General features: G+C 49.3%; 1 protein-coding gene across 1 annotated transcript; it reads right to left on the reverse strand.

The window, feature by feature from the left end:
- Positions 1-6574: 6574 nt before the first annotated feature.
- SRARP (steroid receptor associated and regulated protein) lies at positions 6575-9300 on the reverse strand. Its single transcript, XM_005544695.5, has 2 exons — positions 9151-9300; positions 6575-7351 (listed from the first exon to the last, which is right to left on the reverse strand). Exons 1-2 carry the CDS (start codon positions 9230-9232, stop codon positions 6924-6926), a joined length of 510 nt encoding a protein of 169 aa, XP_005544752.3. The 5' UTR covers positions 9233-9300; the 3' UTR covers positions 6575-6923.
- Positions 9301-15048: the final 5748 nt, after the last annotated feature.

Consider the following 15048-nt stretch of genomic DNA (forward strand, 5'->3'; position numbering starts at 1 on the left):
AAATTAGCTGGTATGGTGACATGCACCTGTGGCCCCAGCTACTTGGGAGGCTGAAGTGGGAGGATTGCTGGAGCCCAGGAGATGGAGGCTTCAGCAAGCCTTGATCACACCACTGCACTCCATCTTGGGTGACACAGTGAGACCCCAACTCAAATAAAATAAAATAAAAAATGGCCGGGTGCAGTGGCTCACTCCTGCATTCCCAGCACTTTGGGAGGAGGGTGCTGAGGAGGGTGGATTGCCTGAGCTCGTACTCGATAAATACAAAGCCTCCCGCTACCCGCGCCTGTGCGGCCCGAGCCTCCCCGACGAGCGCCGCCCCCTGTGTTGCGGCACCTGGTCCCATCGACCGCCCAAGGGCTGAGGAGTGCGGACGCACGGCGCGCGCCTGGCAGGCAACTGCCCCTTCAGCCCCAGTGCGGGATCCACCGGGTGATGCCAGCTGGGCTCCTGAGTCTAGTGGGGACTGGGAGAACCTTTATGTCTAGCTAAGGGATTGTAAATACACCAATCAGTACTCTGTATCTAGCTCAAGGTTTGTAAATACACCAATCAGTACTCTGTGTGTAGCTCAAGGTTTGTAAATGCACCAATCAGTGCTCTGTATCTAACTAATCTAGTGGGGACTTGGAGAACTTTTCTGCCTAGCACTCTCTGTCTAGCTACAGGATTGTAAACACACCAATCAGCACTCTGTGTCTAGTTACAGGATTGTAAACGCACCAATCAGCACTCTGTGTCTAGCTCGGGGATTGTAAATGCACCAATCAGCACTCTATCAAAACGGACCAATCACCTCTCTGTAGAATGGACCAATCAGCAGGATGTGGGTGGGGTCAGATAAGGGAATAAATGCAGGCTGCAGGAGCCAGCAGTGGCAATCAGATTAGGTCCCTTTGCACACTGTGGCAGCTTTGTTCTTTCACTCTTTATAGTAAGTCTTGTTGTTGCTCATTGTATGGGTCCACGCTGCCTTTAAGAGCTGTAACACTCACCGCGAAGGTCTGCAGCTTCACTCCTGAAATCAGCGAGACCCCTTGAACCCACCAGAAGGAAGAAACTGCGGACACATGTGAACATCTGAAGGAACAAACTCTGGACACACCATCTTTAAGAACTGTAATACTCACCACGAGGGTCTGCAGCTTCATTCCTGAAGTCAGCAAGACCAAGAACCCACGAATTCCGGACACACCACTATACTCCAGCCTGGGCGGTAAGAGTGAGAACCTGTCTCAAAAAAAAAAAAAAAAAAAAAAAAAATTTGTATTTGACATCTTTCACCTGGCATAATGTTTTCGAGATTCACCTATATTGTAGCATGGTCCAATAATCTGTCTCTCTTTAAGGCTGAAACATACTCTGCTGTATGGCTAGGCCACAATTTGCTTACCTTTTCATCAGCTGATGGATGCTTGGGTGGAACACCCTTTGGTTTTGGTGATTAATGTTGCTCTGTGCACTCGTGCAGATTTTGTTTTTTTTCTTTTTGAGATGGAGTTTCGCTCTTGTCACCCAGACTGGAGTGCAGTAGTGCAATCTCAGCTTTCTACAACCTCTGCCTCCCAGGTTCGAACGATTCTCCTGCCTCAGCCTCCTGAGTAGCTGGGATTACAGGCATGCACCACCACGGTTGGCTAATTTTATATTTTTAGTAGAAATGGCATTTCACCATGTTGACAAGGCTGGTCTCGAACTCCTGACCTCAGGTGATTGACCCACCTTGGCGTCCCAAAGTTCTGGGATTACACCGGCCACCACGCCTGGCCATTTGTGCAGATTTTCACATGGACGAATGTTTTCACTTCTCTTGAGTATATATCCAGGAGCGGAATTGCTGGGTCCTCTGAAAGCTCCATGTTTGTTTGAGGAACTGCCAGACTGTTTCCCAAAGTGGTTGTACCATTTTACATTCTCACTGATGATTTTACTTAATTCATGGTTAATGAAGGAACCAGTAAGATGTTACAACCAGTTCAAAGAAGAAGGCAAAGAACAGATGATATCTGTAGGTCAGGGAATATTGAAATCAATGTTCACAGAGGTAACACTGACCTCTTCCACAGTGGGGAAGGAGAGCCTACTGGACTTGAACAGGACAGGATAGAATCTGCTTGTCTGTAGACAAGAAGTATGTTGCATTTCTATGGTCTACTTACAATAGACAAGTGTTGTAAAATAGCTCAAAGGCAAAGAAAAATGCTCACCCCCTTGAGAATCAGACAATGCATAGATGGTATTGGATATTTTTTGTGATTTTTTTGCTTATTCCAAATTTTTCACACCTCTGTCACCTTGGGCCTAAAGGAAATAATGTATACAGTGGTCCATTTCCAAAACAAAGTGGCTTGAATAGGTTTGAGCCCGCAAACTACAGAAGAACAGAATATACTAGGCGCCTGCTTTGATAGCCGGTGCCTGCTTGTCGGGGGCCCCCTTAGTTGCCCTCACTCAAACTAAAAAAGTTGAGTCTAAAATGAAAGTTTACTAGCCTGCAAATAGCTCACTTTGTCTATTCTTTTTTTTTTTTTTTTTTTTTTTTTTTTGAGACGGAGTCTCGCTCTGTCGCCCAGGCTGGAGTGCAGTGGCGCGATCTCGGCTCACTGCAAGCTCCGCCTCCCGGGTTCACGCCATTCTCCTGCCTCAGCCTCCCGAGTAGCTGGGACTACAGGCGCCCACAACCGCGCCCGGCTAATTTTTTGTATTTTTAGTAGAGACGGGGTTTCACCGTGGTCTCGATCTCCTGACCTTGTGATCCGCCCGCCTCGGCCTCCCAAAGTGCTGGGATTACAGGCGTGAGCCACCGCGCCCGGCGCTTTGTCTATTCTTAACAGCTGGCCTGACTACCTAGGTCATTAAGTCAAATACTTGAGAAAGCCCTAAACTGACTATAATTGCAACGTATTGTGGGCTGCAACAAAATGCAACAAGAAAATCCTAAAGAAAACACCTAAAACTCCTACCCAACAACCAATAAGCGACATCCAGGAAGACTGTGATCCTACAGTACTCAGCCTATGAGGAACCAGGGGAGGGACCTGCGCACTAGGGGGTAAATTGCTTGTAACTGTGCTGGGTGTGCCTGCCCACCAGACACCTGATCTTGTAAGACCTTCATTAAAAGTCTCTCTTCCACTGTTGTCCGTGCCTCTGAGTCCATTCTTTGGGTTTGGACAGGTAAGTTGGTTTCTCACAGGGCTGATGACTGGTTTTACACCTCACCTTCCCAGAGCAACTTCATCACCAACCTCTATACCAATGCAGCCCCATTGCCAGCCTCAGCTTCTGACCAGAGCTCCAATGGGGAATGGGCCACCACCTGCCTGCATCCCCCACCCCCGGCATGTCCCACAGTCCCTCATGCGACATCTGCCTCCTGAACCTGTCATCTCCCCATGTCCCCACTGGCTCCTCCACCTGTGTGCTCCGTTTCAGCGAGGGCCCCACCACCCATTCAGTCCCCAGACACTCCCCACACGCTGCCAGGTCCCGGGCTGGGTCATTTTTCACTCACTTATTGAATAGCTGTGACCAGTGTGTTTACAGCACAGTATGGGACTGCAGGCGCAGTGTGCAGTCACACTGCCTGAGGTTTGGATTTGGGCTCTACTGGTTTCCAGTTAGTGATCTTGGGCAAAGTATTCAACCTCTCTGTGCCTCAGTTTCCTCTGTAAAATGGCAAGAGAAATCGTGCCAACCTCACGATTGGGGTTAGGTGAACTGATGGGATGTGGGGTGCATATTCAATTGCCCTATAATGACGACAGCTATAGTAACTGACGACATCAATAGTAATGATGACAGCTCCCTTTCCAGAGCAGGGATAAGTGGTATAAGTGCCTGGTTCCTCTGAATCCTCACCAAGACCCCCAGGGTTCAATTCTGAAATGTCACTTTGCTGGGTGCCTGGCATAAAATAAACATTCATTATTCCGGATGAAAGGAGTATTGGTTAGAATGAGTTTGGCTTCTGAAAAACAGACCCACTGGTTGGCTGGCCCCAAGGCTTTGGCCCCAGACCCGGCAGGTCCACACCTTCCCTGTCCAGGCCTGGACCTAGTGTCCTCCAGTCTGATGAGAGGGTGACACCTGCTGGTGAAAAGCTGGATGTGCAGCCACAGGCCGCCTTTCTCCTTGAAGGTCTCAAACTCCCTCTGCAGCCTTGTCCTTGGGGCCCTCAGGAGAGTGGAATGGGCATATGTCGCCCAGATTGGACTGTATCCTCTTCTCTGGTCCAAACCATTGCTCTCCTTTGTCAGGATTAAGACTCAGCCTCCTGTCCCTCCTCCCCTGCAGGCAGAAGGCCGGGAGGGATCCTTTTCAAAGGTACGTCTGGCCATGACACCGTCTGCTCACAATTTCCAGTGCTGCCATCTGGGAATAAGATCTAAGATCTAAAGGTCTTGTTGCAGCCTGCCAGGCCTCATCTGATGCAGCTTCTGCCACTTTTTTTTTCTTTTTTCTTTTTTTCTTTTCTTTTCTTTTTTTTTTTTTTTGAGACAGCCTTGCTCTTGCTGTCACCCAGGCTGGAGTGCAGTGGCGAGATCTCGGCTCACTGCAACCTCTGCCTTCTAGGTTCAAGCAATTCTCTCGCCTCAGCTTCCCAAGTAGCTGGGATTATAGGTGCCCGCCACCACGCCTGGCTAAATTTTGTATTTTTAGTAGAGATGGATTTTCACCAAGTTGGCCAGGCTGATCTCAAACTCCTGACCTCAGGTGATCTCCCCCCGCCTCTCCCGCCTCGGCCTCCCAAAGTGCTGGGATTACAGGCATAAGCCACCGCGCCTGACCTCCTGCCACTTTTCTGATCTGTTTGTTTTGTGTGTGTGCATTGCCTGTCTCCCCCAACTAGAGGATAAGCTCTTTCGTGGCTGGGCCTCATTGTCTTATTCCTTGCTCCATCGCATGGCCTAGTCCAAAGCCTGGCATTCAGTGGGTGCCCAATAAATACTTGGTGAATAAATAAATGAATGATGATTACCCTAGCCAGACTGAATGACTGCTCCTTCTGCCCAGAGCACTCCCCACTTGCTCCCCCACCCCACCCTTTCATATAGCTTAGTCACTGGTCAGATCTCATTTGAGGCATCACTTCCTACAGGAAGCCCTCCCTGATCTCTTCTTTCCGGAGTGGAGTGGTTGCCCTCCAGCATCATTCTGTGTTGCCCTTACTGTTGCACTTCTCAGAAGTTATGACAATTGTCTGCCTTCTTTCCGGCCTCCCCAACCTGGCTGTGAGCTCCTTGAGGCCAGGGTTACATTTATTCTCTGCGTGCCCTTTCTGCCTAGAAGAGACGCTACCAGGATGAGAGGGTATATACCTCACAGTTACGAGCAAGAATATGGGCACCAGGCTTGCCTGAGTTCTAATCTCAACGGTACCAGTCTATGGAACTTTGAGTCCATTCTTCAACCTCTCTGTGCCCCAGCTCTCTAACCTATAAAATGGTGGCAAATATAGTGCCCATGTTGTTTATGTGACACAGTAAATGGTCAATACATGTTAAATGTTAGTGGGTGTTATTTGTAGGAACCTAGTAAAATAGTCATTGAATAAATTAATGACCGGGTACGGTGGCTCACACCTGTAATCCAAGCACTTTGGGAAGCTGAAGCGGGAGGATAGCTTGAGGCCAGGAGTTCAAGACCAGCCTGGGCAGCACAGCGAGACCTCTTCTCTACTAAAACTCAAAGAAGTCAAGCTGGACGGAGTGGTGCACCTGTAGTCTCAGCTACTCGGGAGGCTGAGGCAGGAGGATCACTTGAGTCCAGGAGTTTGAGGCTGTAGTGAGCTGTGAATTTTCCATTGCACTCCAGCCTGGGTGATAGAGTGAGACTCTGTCTCTAAAATAAATAAATACATAAAAACTCAGTGATTTTTATCTGGGAGCCTTGAGACTGACTTCCTTAAATAGGTTGATTTAGGGTTTTTTACAGTGCTGTGCATCTCTTAGACTTACAGACACCTCATGCCACACCAGTAACCCCACCTCCTACTCAGGGAACACAGTTACCCTGAGGGGTGAACCTCCTCCCCTAACCTTTTTTTTTTTATCCTTAGAAGGCAGCATGAGCCTGGTATGCAGTAGATGCTCAATAAATAATATGTCTCATTTTCATTCGTTCAAATATGATACTCTATTTCTGAGCACCTCCTTCTGTTTTGAGAAGCCAGGTCCCCTTATTTCCCATCTCAGATCCCCAGGTCCCACCTGGGCGGCCTTCTGGGATGGAGTCTCCTGGGAGCCAACTTCCCTAAGCCTCCCCGCCCCCACTGGCATTCCTTTGCAGTGACCTACACGTTCGCCTCTGAGCCAAGATGGCAGTAAGAAACCCGCTGCCCCTCCCCGTCATGCTGGGGCATTCTGACCTCCTCTCTGGCCTGCCCTGGGGTAAGATGACAGCAGGTGACCCTGGGGAGGGTGGATTTTCTCAGGGCTGGCCCCTTCTCATCTTTTAGATCACACTTTTTTCCCTGTGCAGAGAGGCCCTTCCCAAGCACTGCATCAGGGAAGGTTTCCACCCCAATCACTCTCCACCTAGCATCCTGTTTCAGTTCCTGCAGAGCCTTTGCCACTGTTCAAAATCATCTTTATTTATTGGGTTACTTTATTTATTTTTTCGGTTTGGGTTCCCTCCACCCCAAAAATACCAGCTCCAAGAAAACCATGGTATCTCCCCAGCACTTTGCAGGGCCTGGCATGTAGAAGATGTGCCAGTAATATTTGCTCTATGAATGAATGAATCTCTTCATGTGCGGGTGCCTTATCCTGCCTCTGCCACTCGATGGATGTTTCAGATGCCACTTAGCGGATCTAATGATCTTTCCTTGGCTCAAGCACAAAAGACTCCTGCTTATCTGGGGAAGCAGGGCCAGGCCCTGGGAATTGCAGCCTCCGGGCATCAGAGCCTGGCCTTTCCAGCTACTCCGCCTGCCCACAGACACAAGAGGAGAGGGCTTTCAGCGAATCCTTGACTGTTCCCCAAGGCGAAGACCTCACAGGCACCGCCTTCACAGGTTTCTCCTTAGCCTCAGGAACCTCCTGGGGGCAGAGCGGGCTGACCGGGAAGGAAGCTGCGGTGGCAGCCCCTCTGCAGAGCGGCAGGGTGGCCCGGGCCTGGGCAAGGCATCCCCCACCCATGGGGGTCACCCGAGTCAGATGGGGCCAGTTTTCTCCACAGAACACAAGGTAGGTCTTCATTGGTGGGGTGACAAGCCCTTGACTGGGACTGGGGGCTTGGGGTGGTGATGCGGTTGCTGCCAGGGAGAGCTGCCTCCCCTGGGTGCAGTCAATAACAAAAGTCAGATGAGCCGTGGGGACAGTCTTCTGATGCCCAGCCAGCTTCCCACCTAGAAGGGAGGAAGAGACCGAAAGTGAGCACAAGCAAGGGATTTTCCCCCGAGACAGGGTCTCGCTCTGTTGCCCAGGCTGGAGTGCAGTGGCATGGTCATGGCTCACTGCAGCCTCAGCCTCAGGGGGCTCAACCCATCCTCCCATCTTAGCCCCCTAAGTGGCTGGGACTACAGGCTCATGCCACCACACCTGGTGAATTTTAAAATTTTTTGTAGAGATGAGATTTCCCTATGTTGCCCAGGTTGGTCTCAAACTCCTGGACTCAAGAAATCCTGCCTCTGCTCAGTCAGCACTGGGATTACAGGCACCCGACCGGGACATGGTTTCCTGAATTCATTTGTTTATTCTTTTTTTTTTTTTTTTTGAGACAGAGTCTCGCCCTGTCACCCAGGCTGGAGTGCAGTGGCCGGATCTCAGCTCACTGCAAGCTCCGCCTCCCAGGTTTATGCCACTCTCCTGCCTCAGCCTCCCAAGTAGCTGGGACTACAGGCGCCCGCCACCTCACCCAGCTAGTTTTTTGTATTTTTTAGTAGAGACAAGGTTTCACCGTGTTAGCCAGGATGGTCTCGATCTCCTGACCTCACGATCCACCCGTCTCAGCCTCCCAAAGTGCTGGGATTATAGGCTTGAGCCACTGCGCCGGGCCCATTTGTTTATTCATTCGATGGGTTTAACTGAGTTGGTTGATACACCAACAGAGGAGGACAGTCAGAGTTTAAGTGTATGGATTTCAGCATCAGAGACCTGAGTTCAAGTCTCTGCTTACCATCCATCCATCTGCCTTCCAGGAGCACAGAGTCCAACATATCAGTGCCTTTCAACTTTGCTCTTCCCACGAGTTGCCTGGGGAGCTTGTTAAAATGCAGAGTCTAGTGCAGTGGGGCTGGGGTGGGGCCTGAGACTCGAATTTCTAACAAGCCCCCAGAGGATGCCGATTCTGCTGGTCCATGGACCACGTTATGAAGAGCACAGTCCTCAACCCAAGAGAGGAAAGCCCTGGCCATCTTTCCAGGCGAGAAAACTGAAGCTCAGCCTGCACAAGTGTTGGTGGGTCTTAGGGAGCATCTTGCTACTCTCCCCCTCCCCACATAATCTTGTCCACAGCCTCAGAGAATCCCATCGGTACCTGGTGGCATCTGCCCTGGCAATCCCCCAGCTCAGAGCCCAGCACAGGGGAAAGGGATGGACAAACCAGCCAGTAGATTTATCAATGAAGCAGGTGTCTGAGCAAGTGTATCTGAATCTAAAGCCTGTGCTCTTAAAAAGGGAACTTTTTGAGTTACCCAAATAACATACACATCCATTCTTTTAGCTACGTGCTGTGAACCACGACGTGGGCTCAGAAGGAAGCTTATGTTCTAGTAGGTTGGCTAGCACAGGAAATAAAACAAGCCCGCCCTTGGCTTGAGAATCCCAGCAACCCGAGGGAGGTAGCATGTTTGCCATTGGACCCCCACCCCCAGCTGGTCTTTCTTTTTTTTTTATTTTTTATTTTTTGAGATGGAGTCTCACGCTGTTGCTCAGGCTGGAATGCAGTGGTACAATCTCAGCTCACTGCAACCTCCACCTCCCGAGTTCAAGCAATTCTCCTGCTTCAGCCTCCCCAGTAGCTGGGATTACAGGAGCCCGCCACAACCCCATACATTTTTTGTATTTTTAGTAGAGACGGGGTTTCACTATGTTGGCCAAGCTGGTCTTGAACTCCTGACCTCATGATCCACCCGCTTCAGCCTCCCAAAGTGCTGGGATTACAGGCATGAAGCACCACACCCGGCCCCCAGCTGGTGTTTCTTACCAGAGCTGGTCTCCAGGCCTGTCTCACGGATGGTGCCTTTGAGGTTGGCTCTCCAGTCCCTGCGGTCTTCTGAGGGGGCCATGTGGCTACTTCGGCGCCTGCTAAGCTCTGGCAGGAGGGGAGCTGTCCTCGGCCACTCTTACAGGATGTGGCTCCCCCACTGTGGGACCGGACCTTTTATACTGACCGGATCCGGATTCTCTGAGTGCGTTCCACCAGGAGCCAAAGGAACTGGCCCAGAGCAGTCAGGGGATCGCTTTGATCAACAGGGTTATGTCAACAGGATTATTGTTGGGTCAATGGGAGGCAGACCTCCTACCAAACAGACCAAACAGACACGATTTCTACCAACTGCAGCTGCTTCCTGATTTAGGTTAGGCCTCTGGAACCTTCTCATCCAGCCTCAGTTTCCCAAACCTCAGTCATTATCCAGGGGTTCCACCAGTTTGTTTTTTTCCCCCTGTCTAGGAACTATATGTAATACTACTTACTTCACATGTCCTTGAAGTCAGCCAACTGTTTTTACTGAAAAAGAAGTGCACTTGGCCGGGCGCAGTGGCTCACGCCTGTAATCCCAGCACTTTGGGAGGCCAAGGTGGGTGGATCACAAGGTCAGGAGATCAAGATCATCTTTGCTAACACGGTGAAACCCCGTCTCCACTACAAAAAATTAGCTGGGCGAGGTGGCGGGCACCTGTCGTCCCAGCTACTCCAGAGGCTGAGGTAAGAGAATGGTGTGAACCTGGGAGGTGGAGCTTGCAGTGAGCTGAGTTTGCACCACCGCACTCCAGCCTGGGTGACAGAGCGAGACTCTGTCTCAAAAAAAAAGAAGAAAGAAAAAAAAGAAAGAAAGAAAAAGAAAAAGAAGTGCACTTTATTTTATGTATGTATGTATGTATGTATGTATGTATGTATGTATGTATGTATGTATTTTGAGACGGAGTTTTGCTCTTCTTGCCCAGACTGGAGTGCAATGGCACGATCTCAGTTCACCGAAACCTCCACCTCCCAGGTTCGAGTCATTCTCCTGCCTCAACCTCCCTAGTAGCTGGGATTACAAGCATGCACCACCACACCTGGCTAATTTTGTATTTTTAATAGAGACAGGGTTTCTCCATGTTGGTCAGGCTGGTCTCGAACTCCTGACTTCAGGTGATCTGCCTGCCTCGGCTTCCCAAAGTGCTGGGATTACAGGTGTGAGCCACTGTGCCTGGCCGGAAGTGTACTTTATTTTAATTTTATTATTATTATATTATTTTAGGTGGAGTCTTGCTCTGTTGCCCAGACTGGAGTGCAGTGGTGTGATCTCAGCTCACTGCAACCTCTGCCTCCTGGGTTCCAGTGATTCTTCTGTGTCAACCTCCCAAGTAGCTGGGACTACAGGCATGTGCCACCGCACCTGGCTAATTTTTGTATTTTTGTATATGTGTGTGTGTGTGTGTGTGTGTGTGTGTGTGTGTATATATATATATATTTTTTTTTTTTTAGTACAGATAAGGTTTCGTCATGTTGGCCAGGCTGGTCTCAAACTCCTGACCTCAAGTGATCCGCTTGCCTCAGCCTCTCAAAGTGCTGGGATTACAGGCATGAGCCTCCACATCTAGCCTATTGTATTTTATTTCTGCTGCTGGCCCAGATGAAAGAAATGCACTTTAAAAGGAAAGTTGGTATTGCTATACTAAATAGAAACAGTATCACTTCCAGAAATAAGGGGTACCTATGCTTGGTAGCCAAGTTAGCCACCAAACATATCCACACCCTAATCCCCAAAGCTTGTGAATGTATCACCTTACTGGGCGAAAGGGACTTTGCCGATGTGATCAAGAGTATGAATTTTGAGAAAAGGAAATTATTCTGGAGTACGTGGGTGAGCTCAATCTAATCACATGAGTCCTTAAAATTGGAGAACCTCACCAGGCGCAGTGGCTCACACCTGTAATCCCAGCACTTTGGGAGACCGAGGCGGGTGGATCACCTGAGGTCAGGAGTTCGAGACCAGCCTGGCTAACAAGGCAAAATCCCATCTCTACTACAAATACAAAAATTAGCTGGGCGTGGTGGAGCACGCCTGTAATCCCAGCTACTGAGGAGGCTGAGGAAGGAGAATCGCTTGAACCTGGGAGATGGAGGTTGCAATGAGCTGAGACCGCACCACTGCACTCCAGCCTGCGTGACAGGAATGAGACTCCATCTCAAAAAAAAAAAAAAAAAATGGAGAACCTCTTCTGGCTGGATTAGAGAGATGTGATAACGGAAGAAGGCCAGAGAGATATGAAGTGAGGATTCAACCCTCCCTTGCTGGCTTTGGAGAGGGAGGACGGGGTCCTGAGCCAAGGTATGCCAGTAGCCTCTGGAAGCTGGGAAAGGCAAGGAAAGTGATCCTTCCCTGGAAACTCCATGAAGAAACCTTCCTGCCAACACCTTGATTTTAACCCAGTGAGACCCACGTTGAACTTCTGACCTACAGAGAAAAACTTTGTGTTGCTTTAAACTACTAAATTCTGATAATTTATTTAGTATCAATAAAAAACTAATACACTGTGCAAATAAAGAAAAATTTTTTAAATTAAATTTTAGCTAAATGTTGTTGCCTGTGTTATATGACTTAAAAAGTAACTGGGTAATTTATATCTTACTGCAATGTCTTGCTTTCTTCAAGGTCTCACTCTGTTGCCCAGGCTGGAGTACAGTGACACAATCATGACCCATTGCAGCCTCGCCCTCCCAGCCTCAGCAAACCCTCCACCCTCAGCCTCCTGATTAGCTGGGACTACAGGCTCATGCCACCTTACCGGGTTAATTTTTTTTAAAAACCTTTTGTAGAAATGGAGGGTCTCACTATGTTGCCCAGGTGGGTCTCAAACTCTTGGCTTCAAGTGATCCTCCTGTCTCAGCCTCTCAAAGTGCTGAGATTATAGGTGTGAACCATTGTGCCTGGCCCACAGTTTTTTTGTTTTGTTTTGTTTTTGTTGTTGTTTTTTTTTCTTTGAGATGGAGTTTTGCTTTTGTCACTCAGGCTGGAGTGCAATGGCACGATCTCGGCTCACTCCAACCTGCAACCTCCGCCTCCCGGGTTCAAGTGATTCTCCTGACTCAGCTTCCCGAGTAGCTGGGATTACAGGTGCCTGCCACCACGCCCAGCTAAATTTTGTATGTTTAGTAGAGATGGGGTTTCACCATGTTGGCCAGGCTGGTCTCCAACTCCTGATCTCAGGAAATATGCCTGCCTTGACCTCCCAAAGTGCTGGAATTATAGGTGTAAGCTGCTGCGCCTGGCCCCACAATTTTTTTAAAGAAGTAACTGGACACGCGTGATAGCAGACACCTCTGATACCATGGGACAAGAAGGGTACTTCATGTCTGTGGTCTCCGACCCCAAAACTCCTAACCCCAGTCTAAATATGAGAAAAACGTTGGACAAATCCAAACTGAGGAACATTCCGTAAAATCCACGTACAATCCCCAAACTCTCAAGATCATGAAAAACAAGGGGAGACAAAAACTGTCCCAGGCCAGAGGGGACTAAAGAGACATGAAAACTTGCTACAATGGAGGTATCCTGGATTGCATCTTGAAAAGGACGTTGCAGAAATCCTGGTGAAATCTGAATAAAGCCTGGAGTTTAGACGCTAATAATGTACTGATGTTGCTTTCTTAGTTTCGACAAACATTCCATGGTCATGTAACGTGTTGGCAATAGGGGAAATTGGATGTGGTGTGTACAGCTCTGTATAACTTTTGCAGTTTTTCAATACATTGGAAATTATTCTAAAATTTAAAAATTATTATTGGTCAGGCACCGTAGTTCATGCCTGTAATCCCAGCACTTTGGGAGGCCGAGGCAGGTGGATCACTTGAGCCCAGGAGTTCTAGATCAGCCTGGGCAACATGGTGAAACTCTATCTCTATTAAACATACAAAAATTAGCCAGGCTTGGTGGTGCATGCCACAATGCACAGTGCACAACCATAGCTCACTGGAGCCTCAAACTCCTGAGCTCAAGTCATCCTCCCGCCTCAACCTTCCAAGTAGCTAGGAATACAGGTGCACACAACTATGTCCAGCTAATTTTAAAAGTTTTTGTAGAGATAGGGTCTCGCTATGTTGCCCCGGCTTAAAAATTATTATTATTATTTTTTTTTTTTTTTTTGAGATGGAGTCACACTCTGTCACCCAGGCTGGAGTGCAGTGGTGCAATCTTGGCTCACTGCAACCTCTGCCTTCAGGGTCAAGCGATTCTCCTGCCTCAGCCTCCTCAGTAGCTGGGATTACAGGCACACGCCACTGCTCCTAATTTTTGCTTATTTTTGGTAAAGACGGGGGTTTCACCATGTTGGTCAGACTGGTCTCGAACTCCTGACCTTGTGATCAGTCTACCTTGGCCTCCCAAAGTGCTGGGATTACAGGAATAAGCCACCACACCCAGTCAAAAATTATGTTTTAAACTGCGCATGGTGGCTCATGCCTGCAATCCTAGCACATTGGGAGGCCGAGGCAGGAGGATCACTTGAAGTCAGAAGTTCCTTGCCAGCCTGGGCAACATGGCAAGACCCAGTCTCTACAAAGACTGGGTGGTTCAGCCCTGGTGCAGTCACATAGCTCCCTGCTAACTGAGCTGAAATTAAAACCCACTCAGAGCCAGGCTCAGTGGCTCATGCCTGTAATCCCAACACTTTGGGAGGCCAAGCCAGGTGGATCACCTGAGGTCAGGAGTTCGAGACTAGCCTGACCAACATGCAGAAGCCCCATCTCTACTAAAAATACAAAATTAGCCGGGCGTGGTGGCATATGCCTGTAATCCCAGCTAATCGGGAGGCTGAGGCAGAAGAATCACTTGAGATGGAGGTTGCGGTGGGCCGAGATCGCACAATTGCACTCCAGCCTGGGCAACAAGAGCGAAACTCTGTCTCAAAAATAAATAAATAAAACCCATTCAGTCTGGCTCCTACATGGCTCATGGTGCCCGTGGACTGGACTCTCCTTTTGCCTCCACACCCCATCTGCATTCAGTCCTCTGGCAAATCATGCAGATGGCACCTTCACAATGATGCTGAGGTGACACTTCTCACCACCTGCCTTCTCCTACCTAGTTTGAGCACCTTCATCACTTATCCGGACTAGCCAGCTGGTCCCCCTCTCCTTCCCGACAGTGCGATGTGGCCTGTTAACGCCCGAGCCACAGCTGAACCCTCCTCTGCCCAGGACCCTCTGCTGGCTCCCCAGCTGCTCCAAGTAACAGCTAGAGCTTAGCACCAGCTGCAGGCCTTTGAAGCTGGGACTTCTCTCCCTGAGCTGCCTGCCGCTCTCCCCTGCTCACACCAGGCCGGATGCAAACTTCTCCTCTGGGTCTCAAGCATACGGATCACGCTCCTGCCTCAGGGCCTTTGCATGAGCCATTCCCACTGCCCGGAATGCTCTCTGGTCAGATAGCTGCTTGGCTGACCAATCACCTCCTACAAATCTTGTTCAGACCTTGCCTTGAACTCTTGGCTTCAAGTGATCCTCCTGTCTCGACCTCTCAAAGTGCTGAGATTATAGGCGTGAGCCACTGTGCCTGGCCCACAATTTTTTTTTTTTTTCTTTGAGACGGAGTTTTGCTCTTGTCGCTCTTGTCACTTGGCCATGCATCTAGAGGGTGTCCAGCACAGAGTATGTGCTCAATACACAGATGAAGAAGGACAATCCACGAGACAGCTGTCCCTCTCCCAGGACCCTGGGAAATGGTGGGGATGGGGAACATGTTCAGATGTCAAGAGGAGGAGGGTCTAGTGTCTGGGCTGTCATTTGAGTGCTCTTCCTGTTCACAGGAGTGGATGGGCTGCACAGATAGAGCAAAACCGAGATGAGTTTTAAGGGCCACTGAGCATCTTCCCCACTGGCAGCCTTTCCCAACATCCA

Source organism: Macaca fascicularis, chromosome 1 (assembly GCF_037993035.2).
Source record: "Macaca fascicularis isolate 582-1 chromosome 1, T2T-MFA8v1.1".
NCBI classification, from domain to species: Eukaryota; Metazoa; Chordata; class Mammalia; order Primates; family Cercopithecidae; genus Macaca; species Macaca fascicularis.